The 23,692-nt window shown below is 42.2% G+C and overlaps 1 protein-coding gene across 2 annotated transcripts in view; it reads left to right on the top strand.

Annotated features, from left to right (window-relative positions):
• LOC118386377 (parathyroid hormone 2 receptor-like) overlaps positions 1–23,414 on the top strand; it is a 90,926-nt gene extending 67,512 nt beyond the window's left edge. For both annotated transcript variants that reach the window (XM_035774092.2, XM_035774091.2), the window contains exons 9-13: positions 1,887–1,953; positions 8,957–9,051; positions 11,360–11,498; positions 18,267–18,308; positions 23,007–23,414. In XM_035774092.2, coding sequence (XP_035629985.1) covers positions 1,887–1,953; positions 8,957–9,051; positions 11,360–11,498; positions 18,267–18,308; positions 23,007–23,405 — 742 coding nt within the window. In that variant the 3' untranslated portion in view covers positions 23,406–23,414. The remainder of the gene's footprint in view (positions 1–1,886; positions 1,954–8,956; positions 9,052–11,359; positions 11,499–18,266; positions 18,309–23,006) is intronic.
• The last annotated feature ends 278 nt before the right edge of the window (positions 23,415–23,692 follow it).

The raw sequence follows: 23,692 nt of genomic DNA, 5'->3' as shown, positions 1-23,692 counted from the left end.
AGCTCTCTCCATTTGGGACACACTGCTGTGCAAATCACACACTTCTTAATTAAAGCCTAGTGCATAAAACACATTATATGCAAGCACTGAATACTGACCTCCATCGCCTGCACATTAAAATTATGGCCAGCTATCATACCTAAATGTGGCAGATCCTTGGAGGGAAAATTTGACAAATGCAGACTCTTTCCCCCAACAGGTTCCTATCTAATGTGTGAGCAAAAACCTCCCAAATCATGTTAACAGAATGTCCATCCAGAATCTCCCTCGGTTCCCGGGATGAATCCTTCTCTTTGGATGGGTATTCTATTTTCAGAGCTGCTCTCTTTGCAAATCATGAAGTAAACACCCATAACTGGATTAAGTGTGCTCAAATAGAGGGTAACAAATCTTGCTCAAATACTGACTGAATAAACAAAACATATTCTCACAATGAATGGGTAGGCAGACATAGCCTTTGCCATTGGCCCTGATGGAACTCAGTGGATGTTTCTTTATCTGCCCTGTCGGTCACTGTAATGAATAGGGAGAGAGGATCTCTTTAGCTGCCCTGTCGGTCACTGTAATGAATAGGGAGAGAGGATATCTTTAGCTGCCCTGTCGGTCACTGTAATGAATAGGGAGAGAGGATCTCTTTAGCTGCCCTGTCGGTCACTGTAATGAATAGGGAGAGAGGATCTCTTTAGCTGCCCTGTCGGTCACTGTAATGAATAGGGAGAGAGGATATCTTTAGCTGCCCTGTCGGTCACTGTAATGAATAGGGAGAGAGGATCTCTTTAGCTGCCCTGTCGGTCACTGTAATGAATAGGGAGAGAGGATCTCTTTAGCTGCCCTGTCGGTCACTGTAATGAATAGGGAGAGAGGATCTCTTTAGCTGCCCTGTCGGTCACTGTAATGAATAGGGAGAGAGGATCTCTTTAGCTGCCCTGTCGGTCACTGTAATGAATAGGGAGAGAGGATATCTTTAGCTGCCCTGTCGGTCACTGTAATGAATAGGGAGAGAGGATATCTTTAGCTGCCCTGTCGGTCACTGTAATGAATAGGGAGAGAGGATATCTTTAGCTGCCCTGTCGGTCACTGTAATGAATAGGGAGAGAGGATCTCTTTAGCTGCCCTGTCGGTCACTGTAATGAATAGGGAGAGAGGATCTCTTTAGCTGCCCTGTCGGTCACTGTAATGAATAGGGAGAGAGGATCTCTTTAGCTGCCCTGTCGGTCACTGTAATGAATAGGGAGAGAGGATATCTTTAGCTGCCCTGTCGGTCACTGTAATGAATAGGGAGAGAGGATCTCTTTAGCTGCCCTGTCGGTCACTGTAATGAATAGGGAGAGAGGATATCTTTAGCTGCCCTGTCGGTCACTGTAATGAATAGGGAGAGAGGATATCTTTAGCTGCCCTGTCGGTCACTGTAATGAATAGGGAGAGAGGATATCTTTAGCTGCCCTGTCGGTCACTGTAATGAATAGGGAGAGAGGATTTCTTTAGCTGCCCTGTCGGTCACTGTAATGAATAGGGAGAGAGGATTTCTTTAGCTGCCCTGTCGGTCACTGTAATGAATAGGGAGAGAGGATCTCTTTAACTGCCCTGTGTGTCACTATAATGAATAGGGAGAGTCTCTATTTAGCTGCCCTGTCTGTCACTTTAATGAATAGAGAGAGTCTCTAAATGGAGTTCATTATCCTGCCCAGGGAATGATCGACTTCTCTCTCCCTCCCTCTCTCTCTCTCTCTCTCTCCCTCCCTCCCTCCCTCAGTCCCTCCACTTCTCTTTCCATTTCTTTGTTTTGATACATCACCCCTATTTCACACCCTCCAACTTTATTCCTCCTTGTTTGCCTTTCTTCAACCATCTATTTTCCTCTTCTTCTTTTCTCTCAATGATTCTAGGTGCTGGGAGTTAAGTGCTGGGAACATTAAGTGGATATACCAAGTCCCCATTCTGACAGCCATTGGGGTAAGGCAGAGTAATGCTTTGCTTGCTGCCTCCAGTCTGTCTGTGTCTCAGAGTTGGTGTAGGATGATACGCTGCCTCACAGAAAAGTAGATCAAGTTTTCCCCTTAACTTTTCGCTGTTTCATAACACAGCTGAACACCTCTGTGGCAGGGACACAGACAGATATCAGAGCAGGAAACGAAAACTCAATTCATATGATAATTGCTCTTTGTCTCTCTCTCTCTCTCTCTCTCACTCATATGTGCGTGTGCTTGTGCATGCATGTGGCTGTGTATGTATGTTTGTGCGTGAATGTGCTTATCTGAGGATCCCATCAATTATTTACCAGTCAACACCCACAATCGAAAGGTGTAATAATATCATCAAATACCAACAACATTTTCACTAATATGTAAAGTACCAGTCAAAGTTTTGGACACACCTACTCATTCAAGGGTAGAGTGTTCAAAGCTGTCATCATTGCAAAGGGTGGCTACTTTGAAGATTCTCAAATATAAAATATATTTTGAGTTGTTTAACAGTTTTTCTGTTACTACATGATTCCATATGTGTTATTTCATAGTTTTGATGTCTTCACTATTATTATACAATGTAGAAAATTGTAAAGAAATAATAAAAAGCGCTCGAATGAGTAGCTGTGTCCAAACTTTTGACTGGTTCTGTACCTCCAGACAAAGTGATAAGCAGCATCTAATGAAAGACAGGGACAACATTAGTTCAGATGTCTTCTAATGACCTTGTTTACCATGTTACCATGGCGATCACCAGAGACCAGAGAGGCAGGAGATGTAGTACGAGGATGGAAAGTGTGCGACTCAATATTAGGAAGATGCTACTAATGTTTTGCACACTCTGTGTATTACGATAGGTTACTGAAGGCATGTGCATACATAACGATTAGTTACTGAAGGCATGTGTATATCATGATGATTAGTTACTGAAGGCATGTGCATATCATGATGATTAGTTACTGAAGGCATGTGCATATCATGATGATTAGTAAGTGTTGTCTGTTCATTTGATTCACGGATCCATTCAAACCTACATGGATCCGTTATTACTCTGTTATTACTACCATCTGCTGTTACAACTACTGTATACACAAATCCTTGGCAGAAAATATTGACACCCGTTTGACGTCTATCCACTGCCTCATTATTATCTAGTTCAGATGACCTACTTTTTTTGTCAGTGATGTGATTTAAGCATTGACGTGGACCCAGAACATCCATTTTAGTTGTTTCTGCATGAATAATTGTTATATTGAGAGTTAAAAAAAACAATCTAAAACCAGGAAAAATAAATCAGATTAAACAGAATTTAGGAAAATAGAAAGATAATTTGATGGGGCCTGTCATGCCAAATACTGTTTATTAACCATAATATTACCAGGTACAGTATATTGACAGGACACATCTCTTCTATACCAAAGCCCCAGGGAAGAGTTTCAGGGTAGAGGAGAATGATGTGCCTATTTGAAAGAAAGAAATAAAATGAGCAGCTGGCGACATTTCATTTCTTTTAAGTACCTTTCATGCTAGAAAAGGTTGTAGACTCCTGCTCTAGATCTTATGGGGACCCATTTTAGCATTCATCATTTTATGAAACCGCTCAGCGTGTGGGTTTTTGGGAGCTTTAAAGATTAGACACACAGTCCCGCCTACTGAGACCCATCACCAAGCTTTTCAGAAGCTGAAGGAAGATAGACAGTATGAGTGTCTGCTTCTTATTGTTTATTTGTTTCTCTCACATTACTGAAATCAGATAATGTTGTGGAAAATTGAGGATAATAGTGGAAAATTGCACGGCGGCAAAATATTTTGATTGAGATTAAAAATTCAACTCTGCCCCCAGCTGCCTTTGTGTGTGTGTTAACTCTGGAAATGTGAGAGATAGCAACTGATATGGAAGCACACTTATCTTGGGTCGTTCCACCAATTCGGCGCCTTTTGAGAAGTGTAACTTGATTTCACCTAATTTTAACATCCTGTCATAAATAGCACATTTTCAACTTCATAAACACATTTCCCACCTTGAAGTTAAGTTAAAAAAATACTATAGTAAGTTCCTATTAAGTGCTGGGTTGACCGTAACAGGGTTGACCATAAATGGGTTGACCATAAAAGGATGGATGATTTCATATTAAATCAGTCATAAATCTGCTTGTGACAGGAGAATGGAAGCTTATTGTGTGGATCAAGGAGCACAATTGAATGCAAAAAAAAAGACAATTGTTAAGACATTTATAGCCTGTTGATCTATAACAGGGTTGACATGTTATTCTCAACCCACTCAGTTTACCAGCACAAAACACAAACAAACGGCCAAAAAGAGTTGAGCCAGCTCACCTGCTTTTACACTATGATTTGACTATTAGATGATCAATGTTTCCTTAAAAAATGTATATATTTAAAAAGAAATAGGTTCACCATATATGACCAACCGGCTCGATTCGGTCTTATGTAGCAACATTTCAATTGTGTTTTTTACATTGGATAAAAGTAGAGACTCAGAGCTAGAAAATTGTATGTCATACACTACAGTTGAGGAAGAATGGGAAAGTCATTCTGCTTTGAAAGTTGATAAACTTGTAAACTCACGTTTGAGAAAATGGCCTTTGAATGTTTTGTTACACGAACTGGAGAGCTCTTCTTTGTCTGCACCCATTCAGCATCGTTCACACCCTCTTAATCTATATCCCCGCCCGTAAACTCAGAGCTTTGTCAGATTGTCCATTTGTAAATTCAGTGTTTCGCTCTCGGAGCATTCAGAGGACACACTGGACTCTAGCTACTTCCAGACACAAATGAGAGAACAGCTCACTCTGACCTTTTTACATAGCCTAGCAGAGCTGGTTAGGCTATTTTTATGTTATCCAGAGCATTGGTGACTGCAACTGTGCTGCTGGCAACAATTTAATGATGCTTTTTTGCCAACATTTACTGCCACCGGCCATATTCAACGGGTGTTGAGCGTTTTCATAAATTTGTCAGTTACTTCTGCGCTCTGGCACACTCAGACGAGGGTGCTCTGAAATCGGAGTAGATAGCCAGATAGAGTGAATTCACCAGCTAACTCTATTAACAGTTGACGCATTGACATCATGAACATTCTATTGAAATGGTCACTTGGATAGTGGGGTCTTTTGTTAAGACATGTAGCTAGCTAGCTAAAAAAGAACCATAATCCCAACTCATGACTACACTGCATAAATCTGCAGGAAGCTAACCAACCAGGTTCAATGTCAGCTAGCTAACATTAGGCTAAAACTTGCAAAGCAAATGGCTCTAATATATGAATAATATTACTACACAGATCATACACGTCTCATTACCAGTACACTTTAACTTGAAATGAAAACAACTTTCTGACTAAATTAGTAACTAAATGTGTAATATCTGAACATGTTGCTAGCTAGACTAACTTACCCGTATACATGGATGGATGCTTCTCCCCCTCTGTCACAGATGCCATGGTTGGCCTTAGTTTGAAGATGTAATCCGGAGACAGATGTTTTATCCATCTCCTTAGGTATCATACTCTAATTCCACTGATTTCTGAACTCGATCTCTTGGCATGTCCGGCCCACTCATTATCTCATCCAATCATGGCTAATGGGAAGGTTGCTGACTTTTTCTATGGCTAAACCATCTAGGCTCGCAATTTAAAATTGTATTCGTATTTACAGATGGCATAGAAGTTTGTTATTAAAGCACATGGACATTCACCTGTTCCAGAAGGGATTACTGCCAAGAAAACACATTTTGATATAAAAATAAAGTTTACATTCAAATGACTCTCATGTGAAGTAGTGACGTGTGACATAGGCCTAGTTTCCTGAAATAAGTCACATATTAAAGTGAGAGTTCAGGTCACGTAACAGGGTTTACCTTAAAATAAGGGACAGACGTAAATGAGTTACTAATCACATTAAATAAATAATCATCTTCAGAAATGACTTTGTGAAAGCAACAACATAACTAGGGCTTTACAGTGATGGTAAACCTTTGGAGACATTTTGGGGTTGAGTGGGTTAAAATCCTCCCAGAAGTCACAGAGGTTGCACCGAGGGTCAAAATGCAGAATTATATTCATATAAAAAAATAGGAATGATTGAATTCTCCAAAAATCCTGTGTGTCAATCTAAGTAACATAATAAAAAAATCCCCATCAAAATCCATCAATTTAAGCTAGAGATGGCATGGGCTATGTCTCAATCCAGGGCATCCGCCTCTGTCGGCTTTCCGCATCTGCAGTGGAAGGTGGCCAAGCCACAGCGGTGTTTGTCACACCATGAGACACCCGGAAAATCGGTCTTCTCCCGAAAACGACCGTACAGTTTGACCACACTATGGACAGATGTCTCTCATGAACAACATCGTCCACACCTTTTGGGCTACAAACTAATCAACTCGGTCGCAGAGCATTTCGTATTATTCTGTATGTAAATCTGAGACACTACATTTAGGATGATATGTCAAGTTTCATATGGTATGTATTAATTTGTGGATATCCATCACCCATTTTGTATGATAAATCAATTACAATTCGTAATATATGTTATGTTACAATATGTTACGAATTTGCTAAACGTATGATATGTTACAAATTTTAGCTAGGTGGCTAATGAAAGCTAGCTGGCTAAAATTAGCTAGGCTAGGGGTTAGGGTTAGGAGTTAGGGTTAAGTTTAGGGTTAGGGGAAGGGTTAGCTCAAAGGGCTAGGGTTAGGGGAAGGGTTAACGAACATGCTAAGTAGTTACAAAGTAGCTAAAAAGTAGTTGAAAAGTTGAGAATGGTCTAAAAATGTCCCTGATGAGATTCAAACTCCCAACCACCCTACTTTCTTTATCCCCAATTTTGTGGTATCCAATTGGTAGTTACAGTCTTTTCCCATCGCTGCAACTCCCGTACGGACTCGGGAGAGGCGAAGACACATATTTACTCCTCGTGAATGGGATGTCTTTCAGTGATATGGTTGAGATTACAAAATTAAAATGCCATCCATAGCAATTCTGTTCCCATTGCAATGGATGGCACAATAACCTATCACTCTGAGATGGGACTACCTTGTTTAACCTATTCTGCATTCATATTGACGGGGCTGCAGGGGGCCTAGTGCGCCTAGCGTACCGACTAGTAACCGAAAGGTTTCTGGATCCAATCCCCGAGCTGACAAGGTAAAAATCTGTCGTGCTGCCCCTGAACAAGGCAGTTAACCCACTGTTTCCCAGGCGCCGAAGACGTGGATGTGGATTATGGCAGCCCCTGCACCTCACTGATTCAGAGGGGTTGGGTTAAATGCGGAAGGCATTCAGTTGTGTAACTGACTATTGTTGTGTGTTTTTATATGTTCTGTATTCATATTGTTGTGGTTTTAATGTATTCATATTGTTGTGGTTTTAATGTATTCATATTGTTGTGGTTTTAATGTATTCATATTGTTGTGGTTTTAATGTATTCTGTATTCATATTGTTGTGGTTTTAATGTATTCATATTGTTGTGGTTTTAATGTATTCATATTGTTGTGGTTTTAATGTATTCTGTATTCATGTTGTCATGGTTTTAATGTATTCTGTATTCATTGTCATGGTTTTAATGTATTCTGTATTCATTGTCATGGTTTTAATGTATTCTGTATTCATGTTGTCATGGTTTTAATGTATTCTGTATTCATTGTCATGGTTTTAATGTATTCTGTATTCATTGTCATGGTTTTAATGTATTCTGTATTCATGTTGTCATGGTTTTAATGTATTCTGTATTCATTGTCATGGTTTTAATGTATTCTGTATTCATGTTGTCATGGTTTTAATGTATTCTGTATTCATGTTGTCATGGTTTCCTCATACAAAGTGACAGGTTGTTTAATGGATGTTGAGTTCCATTAGGAGCCCCATTCTAAGAGCCCTCTGTCAGAATGAAAGCCTAAATATGTAAACGTCCCATTTGCATTTTTCTAATGAATTAATTATACTGAGGCAAAAGGCATTCAACTGATTGCCACACGTCTCAAAATTAATACTTTTCATCATGCCACATGCCATTTTCACACGTCGTTGAGGTGTTCCTCAGAGAGACTCGATCATTCTTCATGAACAATGACCTGATTCTGTATATGAGTCAGGCAAAATGATGAGTTTGAAATCGAATGCCCTCTCAATACTCGGAATCCTCCTTGAGACCCATTTCAAAGCTTGTAGTCTCTTATTATATTATATTTGGAGTTCAATAACTCATACTTGTACTGAATTCATTGATAGACCATGGTAGATAGAACCTGTGTTTTCACATGTCCAGGCACTGCATTGGTCTATCATCAGGGTTCGTGAGTAACTGATTACATGTAGGATTACTTTTTTTCTTAACCGTAATCAGTTATGTTACCAGTGAAAAATATTGTAATCAGAATACAGATACCTTCGTAAAACTAGCTTATTACTTCTTTGATTACTTTTTAATTCAGAAAGGATTTTTGCAGGAAAATATGTTAATAAGAAACCTTTCTATTTTCTCAATGACATTCAATTCAGCATTTAAATAAGGTGCAAATTTAAGTTTGTTCCATCACAGCAAATTAATTTTATGGATCGTTTTTGTCCTCTTCTTATGCCTCTTAAGAGGAAAGTAACTGAAAGTAATCAGATTACATTACTGAGTTTTGATTACAATTATGGACAGGTTACTGGTTGCAATTTAGGACAAGTTACTGGTTGCAATATTGGACGTGTAACTGTAACTGATTACATTTAGAAAGTAACCTACTCAACTCTATCATATATCAACATACAGTCAAGCCCATGTTATCTCTCAATGGATTGTGAAGAGGTATTAAGTGCTAAGAATATGGGCTTTTGAGATAGAATTGAGAGGAGATTAGAGAAGTGAGGAGATTAGAGAAATGAGGGAATAGTTTTCAAGCAGAGGACTTGTACTCTCTGCAATCACATATCTATTATCTCAGGATTCAGCTAATTAGAATTTTTTTCCAATTGTCTTTTCAGCTGAATTTTATCCTTTTTGTGAACATTGTGCGAGTGCTGGCAACAAAGATCAGGGAGACCAACGCAGGGAGATACGACACAAGAAAACAGTACAGGTGGGTAAAAAGATGGCAAAAGATTTCTGTGAGGACCCACTAGTTTCTGTGAGGACCCACTGGTTTCTGTGAGGACCCACTAGTTTCTGTGAGGACCCACTGGTTTCTGTGAGGACCCACTAGTTTCTGTGAGGACCCACTGTTTTCTGTGAGGACCCACTGGTATCTGTGAGGAACCACTAGTTTCTGTGAGGACCCACTGGTTTCTGTGAGGACCCACTGGTTTCTGTGAGGACCCACTAGTTTCTGTGAGGACCCACTGGTTTCTGTGAGGACCCACTAGTTTCTGTGAGGACCCACTGTTTTCTGTGAGGACCCACTGGTATCTGTGAGGAACCACTAGTTTCTGTGAGGAACCACTAGTTTCTGTGAGGACATACTGGTTTCTGTGAGGACCCACTGGTTTCTGTGAGGACCCACTAGTTTCTGTGAGGACCCACTAGTTTCTGTGAGGACCCACTAGTTTCTGTGAGGACCCACTGGTTTCTGTGAGGACCCACTGGTTTCTGTGAGGACCCACTAGTTTCTGTGAGGAACCACTAGTTTCTGTGAGGACCCACTGGTTTCTGTGAGGACCCACTGGTTTCTGTGAGGACCCACTGGTATCTGTGAGGAACCACTAGTTTCTGTGAGGAACCACTAGTTTCTGTGAAGACCCACTGGTATCTGTGAGGAACCACTAGTTTCTGTGAGGAACCACTAGTTTCTGTGAGGACCCACTGGTTTCTGTGAGGACCCACTGGTTTCTGTGAGGACCCACTAGTTTCTGTGAGGACCCACTAGTTTCTGTGAGGACCCACTGGTTTCTGTGAGGACCCACTAGTTTCTGTGAGGACCCACTAGTTTATTTGAATGTCTATTGATCACACTGAAAGTCAACTATAGTAAGGCATTTTACCTTTTTTTCTCCTGTAGAGTTGAACATTGTTGATTTAAAAAACACTCATAATTTCAGAAGGTTATAGACGAACTATATTCACAACTATATTCAGACTGCCTCTTGTGCTCTTACCTTTAGCACTTCCTTTAATGTTCCCTCATAACAATGACTTGATATGGGTGTACATATTGTCTTGGGCGTGAAATGTCTTGCCACTAGCTTAGAATTTATGTTCGGTCTGAAATCTCCTCTGTGCTTCGTTATCGTTTCAAAGTGGGATGAAACACCATAAAACATACACAAAAGCACATATTAGTTGGTATTATTTTCTATCTGCAATTACCCATGATGCTACTGAACAACATCCATAGTGGATGTTGAAAGCCTCTGTAATGATAGGGCTGGGTGTTGGGGAGGTGAGAGATGTTCCGAGGTTCAGTCAGAGGATGCGTCTCAAATTTCACCCCTAGTGTTCTCTATATAGTGCACTGCTTTTGAATACGGCCCATAGGGCTCTGGTCTAAAGTAGTGCACTATAATGGGAATAGAGTGCCATCAGGGACTGATCCAGAGTGTTTCCACCAGGGTCGAAGCCCCACGTCACTCTGCTAGGCTTAATAACAGTTATACAACACACACACACACACACACACACACACACACACACACACACACACACACACACACACACACACACACACACACACACACACACACACACACACACACACACACACACACACACAAAGGCACACACAGGCACACACATGCACATTTGTACACACACACACACCAGCGTTTGAGCGTTTGAGTCACCTTACAGACACCAGCGTCTGAGTCACCTTACAGACCAGGAGAACATTACCCTGCAGGAGACTGTCAACCCTGCTGTGGGCGTCAGTCGTGTTCACTGGACTGTAGCATGAATGATGATGACAGATATGAGGGAGGCACGCTCCCATCTTAACTAAGTGTGCCATTTACACACCATTTACCCATCTGACGTCTGCCTGCAGGCCATTTATAAATGCTTAATAATTACCGGTAGGTTTCGTTGTTTATTGGCATTTTCACTGATGGATCGGGAGATTGTTTAGATCATCAATACAGATCAGATCTGAGGGGAAGAACCACAGGCGAGGAAAGCAGAATTTTGCAAATTGACATGACTGATGGCCATCTGTGACATGTGAAACCCTGTTTACTAAACAGGGAGTTGTTGGTGAGATTGTCATGGCTGAATCCACTGCGATGTAAAGACGGGTGACCTTTAGCCTTTCTGTGTGACAAAAACAACTACGTTGAAGTCTGACTGCGCAGAATTACTGATCACCTTCCATCCCAAATAACGACCTAAAGATTCAGTATCTTGTCTTGTCTTGCTCAAACTGATCCTCTCCAACCTGTTGCTTGTGTCCGTACCCACAGGAAGTTGGCTAAGTCCACCCTGGTGCTGGTGCTGGTGTTTGGGGTCCACTACATTGTGTTTGTGGGGATGCCTCACACCTTCCAGGGCCTCAGCTGGGAGGTCAGGATGTACTTCGAGCTCTTCTTCAACTCCTTCCAGGTAACTGGTTATTCATACCATCTTTTTGAAAATTAGGTACAGATGTAGTACCTTCATTTGAGCCAGTTTCCTATAGCAGGAAAATAGTCCTGCATCAACAGGAAATGTGAATTATTATGTGGATTATAATTACATTTACATTTTTGTAGGGATTGATACATTTTTCATTATGGCAAATTAAGTTAGAATTTTCAAATTGGAAATTGGCAACTTTAGAAGCCTTTTTAAAACTCAAATAGACTGCAAGTTTTAAATTCTTAGCAACAAAAGAGTCATCCAATTAAGATGCTACATCTGCAGTCATTTCTACGCAACTTGAGGGAGAACTTTACTTTCCAACACTGCTTGAACTTTATCCCCTAAACATAATTTCTCACCTGGGGGGATTTAGGCTCTTTGTGGCCATAGTCCCACCAACATCCATGAAAAAAAAAACAAGCAATGAAATTAGGATTTGCTTCATCAATCTTACCTTTATCTATCGCCACAGACCAGTGACATTGTTGGCCGATTCAAAACTCTGACATAAGCTTTGGGAGAGATGGTCAATACAACTGATTGCTACTGTACTTCCTACATGATTATTTTCCTCCTCATTATCATCTTCCTCCTTTGCACAAACTGGCCCTCACAGTCTAGACCTGGATACAGTACCTGCAGGAAAATTTGGGAAATTAGCCAAATTTTGCTTCCAGAAAACAGGAGTTTCTACAAGAGATCTTCTACTGAGGAGGTGATAGCAATAGATTACCCTTACAGAGAGGCTGAATATTACAGAGAGGCTGCTATAGTGCACTCCAGTGGCAACACTTCCAATGACCCTGGCCCACAGGTAATGGGAAGGGCTGCTCTTAATGGGCTCTGAATCATACAATCAGTTGTAACAGTGGTGCCAATACCATATGTGTCCCACTCTCTTTTGGAGCCCATAGTCACATACTATACTGTTGATTTATTTTCACAAATTGTATTTGTCACATGTGCTGAATACAACAGTAAAAGCCCTATAGCAACAAGAAGTTCAAGAAATAAAGTTAAGAAAATATTTATTAATTATTTTAATTTTTTTAATAAATCAAATCAATCAAAAAGTAACACAATAAATGTACATAACAATAACGAGGCTTTATACAGGGGGTACCAGTACCGGTTAGTCGAGGGAATTTGCAAAGTGACTATGTACAGCAGGACTGCCCAACGCGCTTCCTGAAGATCTACTATCCTGTGGGTTTTCAGGCCAACACTCTTCCTGAAGATCTACTATCCTGTGGGTTTTCAGTCCAACCCTCTTCCTGGAGATCTACCATCCTGTGGGTTTTCAGGCCAACCCTCTTCCTGGAGATCTACCATCCTGTGGGTTTTCAGTCCAACCCTCTTCCTGAAGATCTACTATCCTGTGGGTTTTCAGGCCAACCCTCTTCCTGAAGATCTACTATCCTGTGGGTTTTCAGTCCAACCCTCTTCCTGGAGATCTACCATCCTGTGGGTTTTCAGGCCAACCCTCTTCCTGGAGATCTACTATCCTGTGGGTTTTCAGTCCAACGCTCTTCCTGGAGATCTACCATCCTGTGGGTTTTCAGTCCAACGCTCTTCCTGGAGATCTAGGGTCCTGTGGGTTTTCAGGCCAACCCTCTTCCTGGAGATCTACCGTCCTGTGGGTTTTCAGTCCAACCCTCTTCCTGGAGATCTACCGTCCTGTGGGTTTTCATTCCAACCCTCTTCCTTGAGATCTACTGTCCTGTGGGTTTTCAGTCCAACCCTCTTCCTGGAGATCTGCCATACTGTGGGTTTTCATTCCAACCAACTTCCTGGAGATCTACTGTCCTGTGGGTTTTCAGTCCAACCCTGTTACTGGAGATCTACCTACCGTCCTTTTGGTTTTTGTCCAACCCTCTTCCTGGAGATCTACTGTCCTGTGGGTTTTCATCCAACCCTCTTCCTGGAGATGTAACGTCCTGTGGGTTTTCAGTCCAACCCTAATTTAACACACCTGATTCTACTAATTAGCTGCTCAACATGACCTTAACTAGCTGAATCAGATATGCTAAATTAGTGTTGGACTGAAAACCTACAGGACAGTAGATCTCCAGGAAGAGGGTTGGGCAGCCCGGATGTACAGCATAGATAACAAACAGTATCCACTGTAAATGGATGGTGTTCACTATGTTCGGTAGGCCGAGCTCATAATAGTTATTAAAATTAAGGTTAGTGCATGTAACCCATCATTACCTTTATAAGTGTGTTCTATGCTGTTTCCCTACTGAATTAACTGATGTGGTAGAATAAGCCACTATATTCTGAAAGATGTTCCCCACCCGTTCAAGCCAAATCGTTAAATTGAATGAGGATTTTAGGGGCGAGGGGAAGTACACAATTTAAATTCCACAGGAGAACCCTCTCACCCCTCAAAATTGAAAGTGTCTCTGAAAGCTGATAAAACAGTATTCAATTAAATGAAGTAGGATCCAGTTTTAAAATAAAGCTTTAAAGTAGTTACAAATGAAAAAGACTTTGGGACAGGAGTTAAGCAGTGAAAGCTACTTTGATCTGTAGAATTGGCTCTGTAGCGTTCACTCTGAATAGTTCACTCAGACTGGTGTGGTTTGACAGGGTCTGCTACAGGTCAGAGACTGAGCCTCAGGCAGGTTGGAAGATTCCCTGCATCCTGGCACTTTCCCTTCATCTCCCTGTCTAACCGAGTCTAGCCGAGGCCAATAAAGACAGGGAAGGTCCTTCTCCGGACCAAGGGCTGGTGACAGATCATGTTCACTCTCAGTCAGTCATGAGAGCCTTTTGTTTAAAGTCAGTTGATCACAGCTGAGCCAGACAGTGCAATAGTGTGTTGGACACCCCGTTAGTAGCTCATCACGAAACTATTTATTATCATTCTGCTAATATAACATTTCAGCTTCAAATCAGATTTTTATGATTTTGAATTGAACGATTTAAGGGGATAATTATAGAGACAACCAACTGTTGTTCAAAAGAGCTACTCTGACTGACAGCTGGCCTATCAGAAACCTCTTATAAGCTGCTCATTGTATCTTAGACTCTTTGTTGTCGCTTTAATAGTTGTTCTGACAGAAAGAACAAAGATTTTTTTCTTACAATGAAGTTTGACTAGCCACGCAAAATGTATCACTGTGTTGACTACAATAGTGGATGTCATGTACAGAACTTTCATCTTTGTTGTTTAGTTGTCTTCCTATGGAATTACCCAGAGGATAACAGCTTTCCTCATGGTTTGTGTTTCCACGTTTGTTTCAACGTTTTGTAATGTGTTTGCCTCCCCTCGTCTCCAGTTAGCAAAATGAATTCCTTCATATTCTGTCTGTTTCTGCACGTACGTCATAGCCATATTACCCCAAGGCATTATTTCTACATGTTCATCATAGCTGTATTCCTCCAAGGCATTATTCAGTTTCTACATGTAGATCATAGCTGTATTCCTCCAAGGCATTATTCAGTTTCTACATGTTCATCCTGGCTGTATTCCTCCAAGGCATTATTCAGTTTCTACATGTTCATCCTGGCTGTATTCCTCCAAGGCATTATTCCGTTTCTACATGTACATCCTGGCTGTATTCCTCCAAGGCATTATTCAGTTTCTACATGTACATCCTGGCTGTATTCCTCCAAGGCATTATTCAGTTTCTACATGTAGATCATAGCTGTATTCCTCCAAGCCATTATTCAGTTTCTACATGTAGATCATAGCTGTATTCCTCCAAGCCATTATTCAGTTTCTACATGTAGATCATAGCTGTATTCCTCCAAGCCATTATTCAGTTTCTACATGTAGATCATAGCTGTATTCCTCCAAGGCATTATTCAGTTTCTACATGTACATCCTGGCTGTATTCCTCCAAGGCATTATTCAGTTTCTACATGTACATCCTGGCTGTATTCCTCCAAGCCATTATTCAGTTTCTACATGTACATCCTGGCTGTATTCCTCCAAGGCATTATTCAGTTTCTACATGTACATCCTGGCTGTATTCCTCCAAGCCATTATTCAGTTTCTACATGTACATCCTGGCTGTATTCCTCCAAGGCATTATTCAGTTTCTACATGTACATCCTGGCTGTATTCCTCCAAGCCATTATTCAGTTTCTACATGTACATCCTGGCTGTATTCCTCCAAGCCATTATTCAGTTTCTACATGTACATCCTGGCTGTATTCCCCCAAGGCATTATTCAGTTTCTACATGTACATCCTGGCTGTATTCCTCCAAGCCATTATTCAGTTTCTACATGTACATCCTGGCTGTATTCCTCCAAGGCATTATTCAGTTTCTACATGTTCATCCTGGCTGTATTCCTCCAAGCCATTATTCAGTTTCTACATGTTCATCCTGGCTGTATTCCTCCAAGGCATTATTCAGTTTCTACATGTTCATCCTGGCTGTATTCTTCCAAGGCATTATTCAGTTTCTACATGTTCATCCTGGCTGTATTCCTCCAAGGCATTATTCAGTTTCTACATGTACATCCTGGCTGTATTCCTCCAAGGCATTATTCAGTTTCTACATGTTCATCCTGGCTGTATTCCTCCAAGGCATTATTCAGTTTCTACATGTTCATCCTGGCTGTATTCCTCCAAGGCATTATTCAGTTTCTACATGTTCATCCTGGCTGTATTCCCCCAAGGCATTATTCAGTTTCTACATGTACATCCTGGCTGTATTCCTCCAAGCCATTATTCAGTTTCTACATGTACATCCTGGCTGTATTCCTCCAAGGCATTATTCAGTTTCTACATGTTCATCCTGGCTGTATTCCTCCAAGCCATTATTCAGTTTCTACATGTTCATCCTGGCTGTATTCCTCCAAGGCATTATTCAGTTTCTACATGTTCATCCTGGCTGTATTCTTCCAAGGCATTATTCAGTTTCTACATGTTCATCCTGGCTGTATTCCTCCAAGGCATTATTCAGTTTCTACATGTACATCCTGGCTGTATTCCTCCAAGGCATTATTCAGTTTCTACATGTTCATCCTGGCTGTATTCCTCCAAGGCATTATTCAGTTTCTACATGTTCATCCTGGCTGTATTCCTCCAAGGCATTATTCAGTTTCTACATGTTCATCCTGGCTGTATTCCTCCAAGGCATTATTCAAGGCATTATTCAGTTTCTACATGTTCATCCTGGCTGTATTCCTCCAAGGCATTATTCAGTTTCTACATGTACATCCTGGCTGTATTCCTCCAAGCCATTATTCAGTTTCTACATGTTCATCCTGGCTGTATTCCCCCAAGGCATTATTCAGTTTCTACATGTACATCCTGGCTGTATTCCTCCAAGCCATTATTCAGTTTCTACATGTACATCCTGGCTGTATTCCTCCAAGGCATTATTCAGTTTCTACATGTTCATCCTGGCTGTATTCCTCCAAGCCATTATTCAGTTTCTACATGTTCATCCTGGCTGTATTCCTCCAAGGCATTATTCAGTTTCTACATGTTCATCCTGGCTGTATTCTTCCAAGGCATTATTCAGTTTCTACATGTTCATCCTGGCTGTATTCCTCCAAGGCATTATTCAGTTTCTACATGTACATCCTGGCTGTATTCCTCCAAGGCATTATTCAGTTTCTACATGTTCATCCTGGCTGTATTCCTCCAAGGCATTATTCAGTTTCTACATGTTCATCCTGGCTGTATTCCTCCAAGGCATTATTCAGTTTCTACATGTTCATCCTGGCTGTATTCCTCCAAGGCATTATTCAGTTTCTACATGTACATCCTGGCTGTATTCCTCCAAGGCATTGTTCTTCATATAGCACAGTGTATAGTGGGGATAATTTTCATACAAACATTATAGCTATGTGTTTTATGTACAACGTTTACATCTCCACTTTTTTTGAGTGAACATATGAGTCACCATCACTGAATAATATGACAGTTTTACTCATTGTGTATCTTTGTTTACCAGCTGAAGGAGGTGATACGATAAAAGAGTGAGAACAACACCATGTCTCTTCACATCACCTTACTAGGCTAGTCACATGCCAGATTTAGCTCAGTCAAAGAGTCAAAGCCAGCACCATAGATTTGCAACCTTTCCATAGCGCAACAGGGTGCTGCTGCTTGCACAAAGACAGGCAGGAGTGGAGGAAAGGGGAATATCTGAAAGAGAGAAGAACAGATGGTCTGTAAGATATAGCAGAAGTGATGCTAATCAATGCATGACCTTTCCATATAGAGTAATAATGATTTGAGGAATAAAGGTTGAAATATGAATATGAATTATATCAAAACATCTCATACATTCATAAGCCATATCAGTAGATATGTGTTACGTTGAATAGAGACATAGAATGAAGGAGAGAAGGGTACAGATGTAAGATCTTAATTTGACCCAGTTTGCTACAGAATGGAAATAATCCTGCAGCAAAAGGAAATGTTAATTATTATGTGGATTATAATTATTGGACATTTTTGTAGGGGTTGATACATTTTCTTTTAGGCTAAATCAAGTCTGATGTTTTGAAGTGGAAATTACAAACTTTAGAAGCCTTTTTAAACCAGTAATAGACAAGTTTGCATATCCTTCTGTGCAGGAACATTCTCAGCAACAAAAGAGTGATCAAATTAAGATCTGTACTTTTCCCCCTGGGATATGTCACCAGATTGACATAGTTTTCGCCCTGCTATCAACCTTCCATTGCTTTAGAGTATGAATGGAATTGAATAGCATCTGCAACACAAAAATAAACTCCTCTTTTCTATTACACTGGTTCTCAACTCTTCTGTCTCTTCCAGGGCTTCTTTGTATCCATCATCTACTGCTACTGCAATGGAGAGGTGAGTGGATAATTCTACACTCTCTATAAGTTGTCTAACTTCAGCCAGAGAGGAAGAGGCAGGATGGCAACAACAACTGACCGAGTTACACCAGGAACGCACAATCCCTCCATCAGTGCTCAGAAGAGGGCTGAATCTGCCCCCAAATCTGCCACAAAATCTGTCTGTTCGAAAATTAAGGGAAAGGGAAAGGGGGAGACCTAGTCAGTTGTACAACTGAATTCCATTCAACTGAAATTAGTCTTCCGCATTTAACCCTCTGAATCAGAGAGGTGCGAGGGACTGCCTTAATTGTTGTCCACGTCATCGGCGCCTAAAGCATTTTATATGAAGGTCAATGGGAAAGAGTCGAATTTGACCAACATAAAATGGTATTGCTCATTTTCTACTTGAGAGTTATTTGATAACATTTTATTTTTGTAATGTTTAGGTTGTTACATACTGATATACAGCCATTGCGGCAACTTTTGAGAAAAACAACGTAATATCCGAATTGTGCCTGTTCTTGTCTGATCCCGCCTGCCCTCTGCCTCTACAAACATTTATTCCCATTGTTAATGCATTGAGTCCTGTATCTTGTAAGTATATAAACGTTCTCTCAGTGTCAACTGAGTTTATTTTCAGCAAACTTAACATGTGTAAATATTTGTATGAACTTAACAAGATTTGAGACATAAACTGAGTTCCACAGACATGTGACTAACATAAATAGATTAATGTGTCCCTGAACAAAGTAACAGTCAAAAGTTTCAGTCAGTATCTGGTGTGGCCACTAGCTGCAAGTACTGCAGTGCATCTCCTCCTCGTGGACTGCACCAGATTTGCCAGTTCTTGCTGTGAGATGTTACCCCACTCTTCCACCAAGGCACCTGCAAGTTCCCAGACATTTCTGGGGGGAATGGTCCTAGCCCTCACCCTCCGATCCAACAGGTCCCAGACATGCTCAATGGGATTGAGATCCGGGCTCTTCGCTGGCCATGGCAGAACACTGACATTCCTGTCTTGTGGGAAATCACGCACAGAACGAGCAGTATGGCTGATGGCATTGTCATGCTGGAGGGTCATGTCAGGATGAGCCTGCAGAAAGGGTACCACATGAGGGAGGAGGATGTCTTCCCTGTAACGCACAGCGTTGAGATTGCCTGCAATGACAACAAGCTCAGTCCAATGATGCTGTGACACACCGCCCCAGACCATGATGGACCCTCCACTTCCAAATCAATCCCGCTCCAGAGTACAGGCCTCGGTGTAAAGCTCATTCCTTCGACGATAAACGCGAATCCGACCATCACCCCTGGTGAGAAAAATCCGTGACTCGTCAGAGAAGAGCACTTGTCTGGTCCTGTCTGGTCCAGCGACAGTGGGTTGGTGCCCATAGGCAACGTTGTTGCCGGTGATGTCTGGTAAGGAACTGTCTTACAACAGGCATACAAGCCCTCAGTCCAGCCTCTCTCGGTCTATTGCGGACAGTCTGAGCACTGATGGAAGGATTGTGCGTTCCTGGTGTAACTCGGGCAGTTGTTGTTGCCATTCTGTACTTGTCCCGCAGGTGTGATGTTCGGATGTACCGATCCTGTGCAGGTGTTGTTACACATGGTTTGCCACTGTGAGGACGATCAGCTGTCCATCCTGTCTCCCTGTAGCGCTGTCTTAGGCGTCTCACATTACGGACATTGTAATTTATTGCCCTGACCACATCTGCAGTCTTCATGCCTCCTTGCAGCATGCCTAAGGCACGTTCACACAGATGAGCAGGGACCCTGGGCATCTTTCTTTTGGTGTTTTTCAGAGTCAGTAGAAAGGCCTGTTTAGTGTCCTAAGTTTTCATAACTGTGGCCTTAATTGCCTACCGTCTGTAAGCTGTTCGTGTCTTAACGACCGTTCCACAGGTGCATTTTCTTTAATTGTTTGTGGTTCATTGAACAAGCATGGAAAACAGTGTTTAAACCCTTTACAATGAAGATCTGTGAAGTTATTTGGATTTCTACGAATTATCTATCTATGAAAGACAGGGTCCTGAAAAACGTTTATTTTTTTGTTGAGTTTATATAATCTTTGAAGACAGTTAGCAACTAATGAGTGTGTGACTGTGACCAATGATAGCTACTACCACTGTGGTGGGTGTAGGCAGACAGGAAGTGAAGCGAAGCGAGAGGCTTGACTCCACCCCAAAATCTGACCCTAACAAAAATATAGTGAGAAGCAGACCAAGTGGGGATTTTGTTTTGTATGGAGTGGCTGCGGATTTGACTTTTCTGGACCTCTCTTCCCGATAGCTAAAGGTCCCGAAGCTTCTGCTCTGCTAGTAGAGAACAGGCTACTCTGACAAATGGTACTCTTTTAAATAAAGGTAGATCAAAGTTGAATCCATGTCTGCAAGATCACATAATGAAAGTGTTCGACATAAAATAAATTATATTATATTAGCATCGTGGAAGTTTCGTAATGTTTAGGCTGTTACGAGTGTACTGATATATGGTGCATTCGGAAAGTCTTCAGACGGCTTGACTATTTCCACATTTTGTTACATTACAACCTTATTCTAAAACGGATTACATTTCTTTCCCCCATCATCAATCTACACACAATACCCTATAATGACAAAATGTGTAAAATAACAAATACTGAAATATAACATTTACATAAATATTCAGACTCTTTACTCAGTACTTTTTTGAAACACCTTTGGCAGCGATTACAGCCTTGAGACTTCTTGGGTATGATGCTACAAGCTTGGCACACCTGTATTTGAGGAGTTCCTCCCATTCTTCTCTGCGGATCCTCTCAAGCTCTGTCAGGTTGGATGGGGAGCATTGCTGCACAGCTATTTTCAGGTCTCTCCAGAAATGTTAGATCGGGTTCAAGTCCGGGCTCTGGCTGGGCCACTCAAGGACATTCAGAGACTTGTCCTGAAACCACTCCTGCGTTGTCTTGGCTGTGTGCTTAGGGTTGTTGTCCCGTTGAAAGGTGAACCTTTGCCCCAGTGTGATCCTAACTAGTCTCCCAGTCATTGTCGCTGAAAAACATCCCCGCAGCATGATGCTGCCACCACCATGCTTCACTGTTGGAATGGTGCCAGGTTTCCTCCAGACGTGACGCTTGGCATAGTCCTTCTGGAAGGTTCTCCCATCTCCATAGAGGAACTTTGGAGCTTTGTCAGACAGTCTTGGTGGTTCCAAACATCTTCCCTTCCAGAATGTTGGAGGCCACTTTGTTCTTGGGGACCATCAATGCTGCAGAAATGTTTTTGTTTCCTCTTCCCTCGACACTATCTGGTTTTGGAGCTCTACGGACAATTCCTTTGACCTCATGGCTTGGTTTTTTTCTCTGACATGCACGTTCACCTTTGGGACCTTATATAGTGCCTTTCCAAATCATGTCCAACCCATTGAATTTACCACTCCAGTCAAGTCCTGGAAACATCTTAAGGATGATCAATGGAAACAGGATCCACATGAGCTCAATTTCGAGTCTCTTAGCAAAGGGTCTGAATACTTATGTACAGTAAATAAGGTATTTCTGTTTTTTGTCTTTATGGGTATTGTGTGTAGATTGATGAGGAAGAAAATGTATTTAATACATTTTAGAATAAGTCTGTAATGTAACAAAATGTGGAAAAGGGGAAGGGGTTTGAATAATTTCTGAAAGCACTGTAAGTGGACACACGTGGCATTCCGGGCAACTTCGGAAAAAGTTTGTGCCTGTTGTTCACACGCGTATCTGCCCCCTCTACAATTTTCCCGTTGTAACGGCAGTCAGTCAGTATTCTGTATTCTCAGTATACAGTATAAATGGTCTTTCCTTTTCAGCGCAAGACACTTCAGGTTGAGAGCTTCCCCTTAGATGTCTGTTCTTTTGACATAAGAAAAACCAGGGCTGAGATTCACCCTCTTCCTCTTTTCTCTCTTTCTCACCATCATCCTCCCCCAACCACCCCACCTCAACCCTCTTCCTCCCCCAACCACTCCACCTCAACCCTCTTCCTCCACCAACCACCCCATCTCAACCCTCTTCCTCCACCAACCACCCCACCTCAACCCTCTTCCTCACCCCTCTTCCTCCCCCAATACCCCACCTTAACCATCTTCCTCCACCAACCACCCCACCTTAACCATCTTCCTCCACCAACCACCTGACCTCAACCCTCTTCCTCCCCCAACCACCTGACCTCAACCCTCATCCAACCACCTGACCTCACCCTCACCCAACCACCTGACCTCAACCCTCTTCCTCCCCCAACCACCTGACCTCAACCCTCATCCTCACCCAACCACCTGACCTCAACCCTCTTCCTCCCCCAACCACCCCACCTCAACCCACTTCCTCCACCAACCACCCCACCTCAACCCTCTTCCTCCACCAACCACCCCACCTCAACCCTCTTCCTCCACCAACCACCCCACCTCAACCCTCTTCCTCACCCAACCACCTGACCTCAATCCTCTTCCTCCCCCAACCACCCCACCTCAATCCTCTTCCTCACCCAACCACCCCACCTCAACCCTCTTCCTCCCCCAACCACCCCACCTCAACCCTCTTCCTCCCCCAACCACCCCACCTCAACCCTCTTCCTTCCTCAACCACCCCACCCTACCTCAACCCTCTTCTTTCCCCAACTACCCCACCTAAACGCTCTTCCTCCCGTATCCACCCCACCTCAACCCTCTTCCTTCCCCAAAAACCTCATCTCCCCCAAAGGTCCAAACGGAGATAAAAAATACATGGACTCGTTGGAACCTTGCATTGGACTGGAAGGTTCCGGTGGTGTGTGGCCGTTACCGCTATGGCTCAGTGCTCACTGGGCTCAACAACAGCTCCAGCAGCCAGTCTCAGCTGGCTGGGGGCGGGCCCGCCATCCGCTCAACCACCCTCTTCTCCAGCCGTGTCTATCGTAGCAACGGACCCCCGACGCTGTCCACCCACACCACCCTGCCTGGCTACGTCATCAGTAACTCAGACCCAGACAGCGTCCACCCCTCCATCCCTGAGGAACCAGAGGAGAACAGTGCCAAGCAGGTGGATGACATCTCTCTGAAGGAGACGATTCCTGTCCTCAATAATAGTACGATCGCAGATGATGATGAGGAGACGTTGTAGACATGGGGAGAGACGGGAGGTTTTTCTGAATGTGACTGAGCTGGGAAAAACAACAGGCCTTTGGGATAGAGACCAAAGACTACTGGCCCCTAGACATGGGACCACATGTACATTCATACAGATTATTGGCACAGGTAGATACATACATGTAAATACACACACACAAACCACATAAAAAACGGACAAATAAGAAAAGATACGTCTCATCTTTGTACATACTCACAGACTGCCCTTTTGTAGCCAATTGATTGACATTTTTGGCCAAAAAAAGTATTGCTTTGTCTATA

This window comes from Oncorhynchus keta, chromosome 7 (assembly GCF_023373465.1).
Source record: "Oncorhynchus keta strain PuntledgeMale-10-30-2019 chromosome 7, Oket_V2, whole genome shotgun sequence".
In the NCBI taxonomy this organism is placed as follows: Eukaryota; Metazoa; Chordata; class Actinopteri; order Salmoniformes; family Salmonidae; genus Oncorhynchus; species Oncorhynchus keta.
This window is presented reverse-complemented; position numbering and strand designations above follow the sequence as displayed.